The sequence below is a fragment of the Alosa pseudoharengus genome, unplaced genomic scaffold (genome assembly GCF_046254945.1).
Source record: "Alosa pseudoharengus isolate Yale_2024_CS ecotype anadromous, Long Island Sound unplaced genomic scaffold, YU_APseudo_1.1 YU_APseudo_1.1_scf_18, whole genome shotgun sequence".
In the NCBI taxonomy this organism is placed as follows: Eukaryota; Metazoa; Chordata; class Actinopteri; order Clupeiformes; family Clupeidae; genus Alosa; species Alosa pseudoharengus.
In genome coordinates, this window is record NW_027468650.1 from 23,231,422 (window position 1) to 23,241,435 (window position 10,014).

Below are 10,014 nucleotides of genomic sequence, written 5' to 3' on the forward strand. Positions count from 1 at the left end.
TCACTTATTCACTCACTGTGAGCCTGTAGGCATGACGCGCACTAGTCTTACACTAGTGGCTGTTTTCTGGTAGACTACATTTGTGGAAATATGCATATTTGTAGAAATATGAGAAGGTGCTATTTCTTTAGCTCAGGGAGCTACCATCATCCAAGATCAGAGTTTTGCATTCCCAGAAGAATGTATAGCCTACATGACATGAACACATAATACACATTTTATCTGATTGTTAGTCTCTTTGGATAAGTGTGTTTGCTAAATAAATAAATGTAAAGCTCTTGCTGCTCATTCTCATTAGTGAGTGAGATGCATAAAATGATTGTGACACATGATTTTTGGCATTTACGACATGCCACGGTTTGTGTCTCGCCAATGTCAAAGTTATTACAGTAATTGTGGTAAGAACCTAACAAAGTGTTATGACAGGAAGACGGCGTGACGCAGTCTCTCCGTCAGGGGCAATTAGCCGTGAATCATACATCACTGGGGAAGGGATTACTACATGGACTCTAGCATCTGATTTATGATCTGGTTTATGGCCAAGATGCATGTGCATACACCTCGCCTTAATCAACACTGGAAACAGTCTGGCATTATCCAGTTCCAGTGATGCAGGGACATACATGGGAAAGGCTGGGACTAGAGCACAATTACTGTAATGGTGGTGGATGATATGCTGTAGAAAGTGGGCGAGAATGGTATTGTGAAAGTATGAGGGATTTTCCGACTGTGACATGGTATGGAATACAGTAGAGAGACGTTTGTGCTCAGAAACATGGAAACATGAAAACTGAAAACATAAAGACCTTGTTTTTAATGAAATGAATGGTACAGAGGGAAGTGAAGCTTAGAATGTTATAAAGAATGTTTATAAGGGCACTCTGAGAACAATGACGGCACCAGCGAGCAATTTGATTCATATTTAGGACTGGCTCTGTTAAAACCGGCTTTGCTTGGGCTGTTTATCCTGCTGAAGGGGGATGGGGGGCAGAGGGGGGGGGGGGGGGGGGTTCTCGTGATAGTCTCAATGACCGGGGTGGGGGGGGGGGTTTGTGCTGTTGACTGAAACGTCGTCAGTTGTGTACCTCAGTGAAAACCAAGTTGTGATGACCACACTGTGTGACATTTTTATGGTTAAGGTTCTGTCTTGCCACAGCTAGAAGGAGGATCTGTGGTAGTAAACACTGTGGGAAGCTTGTGCAGTGTGAAGTTATTGTGGCCATATCATAGCCGACCGTAGGAAACCACAAAATGCAAATCACACACACATTTTTTGGGAAGAAAGGAAAAACATTCCTCTAAATTGTATCCCTGTTTACAATTTACACAAATGAACAGTGCATGGCACGAATTCACAGTGCAATGTAATGTCACATGCGGCATATGTGTGGTTTCACGCCCACAGCAAAGCAATATGCTTTCACCGAATGAGCAATGGAGTGCAATGAAGTGTGTGTGTGTGTGTGTGTGTGTGTGTGTGTGTCTGTGTGTGTGTGTGTGTGTGCGGATACATGTGTATATTTGCATCTGTGTTCATATATTATTGAGGGTTGTGATGGCCTAATGGGAAGTGACACTGCAGCGGAGGTCCTAGCCTGCCTGGAAGCAGCAGAGGGCTGGACAGGCCCACACAGGACCGTGCAGCAGTGCATGTTGAAATGCGTTGCAGGCCGGCAGAGTCCTGCCATGGGCAGCGACAGGCCAGGAGTGGGGGTGGGGGGTGGGGGGTGGGGGGGGGCGAAGCGACAGGCGAGAGCACTGGTGTGGAACACGGCGCGCGGAGAAGAGAACGCACCCGCAGGCGCACAAAGCAGGCCCTCAGCCCAGCGAGCCCACGCGGCCTCCCAAACCCAGCCAGTGGGATAAAAAGTCCGTCTCTCACCAGTGACAGTGAGAGGAAGGAGGGAGGGAAAGAAGGAGGGAAGGAAGGAAGGAGGGAAAGAGAGAAAGAAGGAAGTGAGGTATAATAAAGGAAGGAAGGAAAACTGTTTTCCTTACTGATTGGGTGTGTACACTTTGAGGAGATAACACTTCCAAGTCAACACACAATAGGTGTCACATTATTCATAGTTATTCATCATCAGCAAAAAAAGGATTCATTGTTTACAAGTCGCTACATGAGAGATAGAATTGTAATTATACATGAGGCAACTGGAACGTTCTGGAATTTGAAATTGCACAAGAGCAATGACAGAACAACAGAATTGAAGTGAATTAGCACACTTATACGTTCCAGTGGCAGCTGGGTGTGGGGTGATCCTGGCTGTTTCGGCTTTGATGTGCAGTCTGCGGACCTCAGCCAGGTCTGGGCCAGAGGCGTACCGGACCGGCGCCAGCCGCTTGAGCGGGGTAGTGACTGCTAGTTATCGTGCGCTGGAATCTAATGACTCGCGTAGCCGAGCGCTGACCCGGGATCTGCGCTGGCACTAATCCCCTCAGCTGTACGGCACAGCACAGCACAGCACAGCGCTGGAGGAAGGATTAGCTCTTGGTGTGTGAATCGGCCCTGCTAATTAGCATGTTTTTCCATGTCTGTCTGTCTGTTTGTTTGTGTGTGTGTGTGTGTGTGTATGTGTGTGTGTGTGTGTGTGGTGTGTGTGTGTGTGTGGGTGTGCATGTGTGGGTGCGTGTACACATGCATGTGTATGCCAACGTGTGTGCATGTGTGTGTGTGTGTGTGTATTTGCATTAATGTGTGTGAACGTCCAACAAGAAGAGGGACGGCTGCCGGATTTCTTTCATCATGCAAAAGTTCCCCTAGAGGTACACAGCATAGAATAGACAAGGCTGGGTTCAGCTGCTGTTTGTTCAGGCACAGTAGGCTACACTTAGTATGAGACAGACACCTTACAGCTAAAGCTGCTTTCTCTTCCCATGTTTCCTTTTTTCATCTCCAGCTGCCGCCAGACAACGTGTTTCCTTCCCTTTTTTTTCCAGGAAGTTTGATGAAAAGAACAGGAAAGTGCCCTGGGGGTAACGTTGGTCTCTCCAAAATCACTGTAATTTCAGGCAAGGCGATAAAATACACAGTCCGTAGCTCCTAAATGAGCTAGAGATTGGAACAAAAAATGAACAAAACAAACACACAAAAAAATGCCCCTGCAGATGGTCTCCGGCCATGAACATTCATATCCTGCTCTGAAACAGCTGTGCAGTGGAACACAGTGGCCAGGTAGGATGAAATATGGAGCAGTAAGCCACACACACACACACACACACACACACACACACACACACACACACACACACACACACACACAGTCACAGTCACATCCTGATTCACAGAATTCTTTATTTTTTAAGCACAGAAAAAAAAGCCTTCCAAAAAAGTAGCCCTCACTCCAAATAGAGAATTACACAGTTTTAATTATTAAGAGTAACCGCGGATCTCATTTCACATGAACTCGGAGCACACGGGCCTCTGGCTAGGACTTAATTCATTACCGTCACCACTTCAGCGTTAATTCACTCCGATGACTAGTCCATCAAACATCTTGACATGCTCCAACAGCGTTTGTCATACAGTAGCACACAGTCCTCCCCTCACATCTCCCTCTCACTCCAGCCGTGATAATGGGTGACATGTCCATTGTCTATCGCGATCACAGAGGTAAAGAGCTCAACCCACGCTAGCCAGCGCTAGTAAAGGCACAGGAGATCTTGGAGCCATGCATAATCCATGTGAATTACCGTAAGTAAATGGCTAATCATAAGGGATCTGGGATAAACCAAGACCTACCCGATACCATATCTGTTTTAGAAATGACACGGAAAAGACAGGCAGATCCATCATGCAAATGCACAAGGGTTGCAGCTTGAATTTACCATTTGAGTTCTGACACAGGTGCCAAATACTCTCTATACTATGCACTCACTAATCTTCATGGAAACCAAATATGATATGTCTGCTCTTTTCCCTAACCAAAAATATATCCTGTTTTTCTCTTTCTCTACTTACACAATTTTAAAACAAATGTGTTGAAAACTTCAAACGAATGTGATGAAATAATTATTTCATCATTTCTTAGCCAATTGAAACTAATGATGGACAAATTAGAATATGTAAGATCTGTTTCCTGCACTGCATCAGGTAGTGCTGAACTACTTATGAGTAAAAGATGTTCAGCATTTTCTTTATAACAAGCCATGACCAAAGTATTGCCAACTTTATAGACCTCTATTATAATGGAGAGCAGTTAAATTACATATTGCAAAATTTCTGCTGAATGAAAATACCATTTTCACAGTGAGACAGTATATGAATAATGAATATAACTGTGAAAGCAAAGTTAATACTAGGCTTCTGGATATACTATAATGAATCTTTTTTTCTTTCAAATGTGACAATATGAACAGAAATAGTTTTTAGATGAAGTGTGTGTGTGTGTGTGTGTGTGTGTGTGTGTGTGTGTGTGTGCGCGTGTGTCTGCGTGTGTAGTGTGTGTTCTTCCACATTTCAAGGTTCATCCTAACTGCCTGTACCAACTGAGTCTGATTTGCTGCTCAGCTTAACGCCGTCCCATCCAATTATTAGAACTGCCGCTTCTTCGCAGTGACAGCTTGCATGCAATTTGGCATTGCTGGAGGAACTTAAGTAGCTCTGCCTTTAAAACTTGACTGAAAAGCTCAAAGAGGAGCCTTGAATTGGGAAAGAGAAAACATCATTTTGAATTGGACAGGGCCAGGGGAAAAGTTCTTAACATGCCAGTAGGTCAGTTGTGGTAGACTCACTTGTGGTAGTAAGTGACAGATAACAAAAAGAAAGAACAGAGAGATCCTGATTGTGTGTGTGTGTGTGTAAGAGAGAGAGAGAGGGCGAGAGAGAGAGAGAGAGAGAGAGAGAGAGAGAGATAGAGAGAGAGAGAAGCTAGGTGAGCCTTGAACAAGTAAATTTTCAGACCCACTTTATTATTTGGTGGATTACAGAAAATAAAACAGTTTTCACATGTCTATGGATCAATTTTTCATGCTGTTCAGTACAAATATGTACTTGAACTGTAGCGAAATTACCTCGGAGGAAAGAAAGAGACAACATGAACAACACACACACACACACACACACACACACACAGAGAGAATGTTAAGGTACTGTATTCTGAAGGCCCAGTGAATGTACCATTGCTGAATGGATGGTGGATGGATGACAAACACGTTCCGGTTCTTGCCCACAGCAGGAACACACACACAAAGGAAAGTGACGACAAATCATCAAATAACGAGAGCCACCATAATCCCTATGCACATAGTTCTGACCTCACTGCGTCAATATGTCAGACAATTCACCCTGACAGACCTCCCGTAGGCCCTGCCCACAACATAAACCCACTGTGGTCAATAACTATTTTACCGTATCATCTGTTCCAAGTAACTACCAACCTTTTCATACACCATTTTGTACTGCATAAGCCTACTGTATTTCACAAGTATGTCATTCTCGTGTTGCACACATTTCTTCAACTCCATGAAAGAATTTCCTGTGTCATGTCTGTCAAGACACTGGTTCACTGAAATAATCACTTGAACTTCTTCATACCATATTTATTTCTGCTTATGTCTGTTTATTTCTGAATTTCTGTTTATACCCTGCAAGTTTCTGGAGAGACGAATAGTTTGGATTCACATTCCCATATTGGACTTATTTGGTGACACCACAGACAGCATGGTGTGCTTTTATCATTGGATTACATAACTGTCATTTTTATCAACAGGCAAAGAATGTCACTGACACTGTTAAAGTGCACAAACTGACATATAAAAATACCACAATGCTGAGATCATGCATCTTTGTCAAAATATTGCCATTTGTATTCAATCACTTGGAAGGCACTTTGATCCAAAAGTGACTTCCAGTACAAGTACATTTTTTAGTATGACTGCTCCTTTTGCACTATCACTCACATAGACATCTAATGGGCATTTAAGTCAATATTTGCCCACCAGCTTCTTGGTGGTATCTGAATGGACACGTCACACAATGGCCATAACACTTACCTTTGTGTTCATTGTTGAAGTGACTGAAGTAAATTGGACAGGGGATGGTGACAACTTCTCCCAAGCTGGCTGTTGGCCAGCAGGCTAACATTTCCCATGTTCCCTGGCACCCTGACCCGAGGGAGAAAAGCAGATTAATGGGGCAAGTCACATGCTTAAAACATGCTATAAAAACCTATAAGAAGCATGTTAAAACCGACACAATAACTATCCACATGACTGACCAGATTTTAATCATTTTGTCACAGAAAGTAGTTTTGATCCATGTGACAGTAGCAAAACAATAAATGATAGGCTGTGTTTGCCCTAGCCTATATTTAAGAGTGCATTATGACTTACAATCACTGAATAGCTGAAAATGTAATGGCTTGCCAGTCAGAGGACTAAAAAGATACAACTCAGGAATGCATTACATCTGCCTCTAGACAGTAGGTGACCAGGGACCATACATTAACTTTGATTCCCATTTCAGACTTTTTAAGTGCATTATTTTGGCAACAATTAATATGTCAATTCAGGCACTGAGGGACTAATTTATGTGAACACTACATAATGGCAGGCTTTGAAATGAGATATTAAAGCATATTTGCAGCACATGGGCATCTGGAAGAATCTGTTCCATTCTTTCCCTGTGCGCCAGTCTAAAATTAACATGTGAATTATCCGCCTATAAACAAATGCTATTCAATCTCTCATCCACTCTTTCCAGTTTCGGGTAAGAACCTGGATGTTGCGTCAAGAATTGGATTTGGTATTTTTTATTTAATTTTTGCCTGCTATTATGGCCAACTTAATAGCTCTGGTTAAATCCATTAATGCCCTGTAAATTCCATCGTCAAAGGATTTATGAAAAAAGAGTGCGGGCACAGGCAGCCACCAGATCCATGAGTCCCCTATTTAGTTTATCTTACTATTCATGCCTTCGGCAGAGGGAGACGCTGGGAGATCTGCATTAGCATAAGGGTCACCGTCCCTTGTGATTGGGACCAGAGGTTATTGACACAGTCGACACGTTCGCACTCTGAACACTGAACACGAGGACCTCTGAATCCTGGCTCAGCAGCCTGTGAACGAGGAAGAGCTCTCGTCAGGAGAGAGGAGAGTGCCAGAGAACGACTCCCTGAGCAGCACAGCGGAGATCTGGGGCTGCACTGTGAACAGATCATACTCGACTGCAGCTAGATGCTGACACTGACCCCTGTGGAAATGAGGATTACCTCCTACCATATCTACCTTTGGCACGGTTTGTCTGTTTCTTGGGTCTGACTCACCGGGCTACCTGAATGAACTATGTTATATATTATATGTCAACCAAGCCTTGGGAGAAGTCTGCTCTGAGACTGAGTGCCCCTCTGTTGATTTCTCTACTTGGGGTTAAGTGCCTTGCTCAAGGGCACAACGGTGGAAGCCAGGAATTTAACCCACAACTTTTCAGGCTACTGCATGCTAGGCCAGCTCCCTAACCACTACGCTACCACCGCCCGATCATCAGTGGAGTTTAACTAAAGGCTGCACCAATCAGTTCACAGTGTGACAAAACTTAAGTCTGAGGACTGTAGCTTCTTATCTCATAGCTAAGTCAGATGTGCTAAAGATGCTGGTTACAACTTCACTCTCAAATGTCAGGTTCAACAGATGGATGGGCCACGCTGTCCTGCTGTGCTAGGCGTGATCAGTGAACATAATCCACTGTCTTTTTGATGTGTAGATGGACCCCCAGTAGGCTGCCCTTGCAAGGCGACCCTCGGAGTATGTGGAATGTTTTCCAAATGCCAGACCGCACGTTGCGTCAATTGGATCTAATTTGAGATCTCAGATAGAGAGGGAAATGCCGATAGATAGGAGAGACGAGCCTAAAATGTTTCGGCTGATACCCTGGTTCACCACATTTCCTTTGCTCCATAGACATGTATTTCCCCTCTAATTTCAATTTCAGAAGGGAAAACATGACAGTTATACTAGTCTCTGTCTAAGGCTTAGCTGTGGTATTATGTCCTTGAGGCAAAGCTGCTCAATGGATTTGCCTGTTAGAAGTTGTGAGTCATTCAAAGCATTGTCGTGCTGTACATCGGCACAATATGCTGAGGAACATTTGTGGTCTTCACATCATCAAACTGGCGAATGGGTCTACCAGTGGACCTCATAAATGCTATTCAGCCCGACTCTTCTTCCATTCGCCCACTGTGACGGACTTGACTTTTAAAGCATCCTTCCACATCAAAAGAATTGCCAGTGCTTCCGTGATGGCCAAAGCAACAGCCTATCAAAAAGATGACTCACCCCGAATGGCCTATTACATGCCCTGGTGGTATTTTTGTGCTATGATTTGTACAAACATTCAACTCTGGGGGCCTCAGGGTTCCGGAGGGGGTATGTGTGCAATAAGATATAGTTCTTTCTTCAACAGCTTTATTGTATTGCAAGGCAAAGGTCAGCAATCCCTTGGCACTGACACTATCGGTTTCCCTTCACTTTTGATTACAGGCCAGTCAATGGATGTGCAATGGATGTTACTGTTTTACATCCAGCAACTCAAACCTTAAGCCATTGGCAACAAACTGTAATACTCAAAGAAGTAATACCCAACGTTGCATCATAGTGGACAAAAGTGGACAGGATGGTGTGGACTGAGTGGAAATAAAGTGGAAAAGTATTGTCCTTACCAATAAAATCTAACAATAAACACTCAAATGTCTAGTGTTTAAGTAGAGTTTCTAGAGCCATTCATGTATCTAAACAGATGCTTTACCCTGAACATTTGTTATTAAGAAAAAAAAAACATTTTATTTGATTTATTGTGGAGTTTGTTTCCCTTCGCCATCTGAGAAGCGGAAAGCTGCCTAGAGTACCTCTAAGATGGATAGGTGAAGCTGGAGAGCATGCATGGTTGCAGTCTGGAATGTTACCTGATGTGACATTTTCAGCCAGTCTGCTCTCACAGCGCTCCCGTTCCTGTGTAATTTCATTTATGATGTCACACATCTGCACACAGAAACCCTGTAGAAATAGGAGAGAGAGAGAGAGGCAGAGAGAAAGTGGAAATAGAGAAGGAAGAGATGGACAGAGAGAGGGAATAGAGAACAGACATATAGAGAGAGAAAGTGAGCGACAAAGGAAGAGATGAGAAGGAAGAAGAAAAAAAGAAGAGGAGAGAAAAGAGGACATAAAGAGAGTGGTTCAGTAACATCACAGCCAGAAAATGACTCTCCATCTGAGCATCTTGACCTTTACGGCAGTCATGATTCCTTACACTGTTATGACATTCTTCACATAACATTACATTTCACATCACATACTCAATCCGGCCCAACATTCTCTCTAAGACGCTTGAGCAGCGAGTACAACCAGGCAAAAAAAGAGGCCAATCTCCTCTGCCAGCAACGGACGACAAAGCCCACCCATGCCTCGAGTCTTGTGGGGTGGGGGGCGCGTATAAGGGACATGGAGATGGGGGAGGAGGGAGGCGCTGAGTAAGAGCGGCGATTGCTCAGCATGGTCGTCAACCAGCTACGACAAACCCAAGCTGACAGTCACCGGCAGAGAAGCCGTGGGTCAGTGAGAACAGTATGCGGTGGTTGGGGACGAGCGGCACGAGAAGGTCAGGGTAGATGTGCCGCACGCAGGGGGGGAAGGTGGGGTTGGAGAGGTGTGGGTATGCGTGTTTGGGGGAGGGGGGGTACAGAGGGTGCGTTCAGTGGGGAGCCGTGGCAAAGGGAGGATGTCGATCACCACCCCCATTTCCCGTGTTATTTTGTTCGGAAATGTAGGGGGTTGTGGGGGGAGGACAGTGAAAACACGCTCGGTTCCAGTTTGACGCTCCAAAGGCTGTCTAAGGACATCTTTCCCTTGCCCATGTCTGGATAGTACTGATGACTTGAGCTGGACTGATAACAAATGGATCCCATAAGAGTTCATTTTTAAAAATCTACAGTGTAGTTTTGTTTTTCCTGCACTGCAGCAACCCTACCCTGAGGCGGGTTTAAACTTTCACGATGACACTTACGGTAAAACATGCCTCACAAC

At 44.4% G+C, this 10,014-nt stretch overlaps 1 protein-coding gene across 1 annotated transcript in view; it reads right to left on the reverse strand.

The window, feature by feature from the left end:
* vipr1b (vasoactive intestinal peptide receptor 1b) overlaps positions 1-8,984 on the reverse strand; it is a 44,509-nt gene extending 35,525 nt beyond the window's left edge. The window contains exons 1-2 of the mRNA XM_076290620.1: positions 8,898-8,984; positions 5,992-6,102 (exon numbers count right to left, since the gene is read on the reverse strand). Coding sequence (XP_076146735.1) covers positions 5,992-6,102; positions 8,898-8,973 — 187 coding nt within the window. The 5' untranslated portion in view covers positions 8,974-8,984. The remainder of the gene's footprint in view (positions 1-5,991; positions 6,103-8,897) is intronic.
* Positions 8,985-10,014: the final 1,030 nt, after the last annotated feature.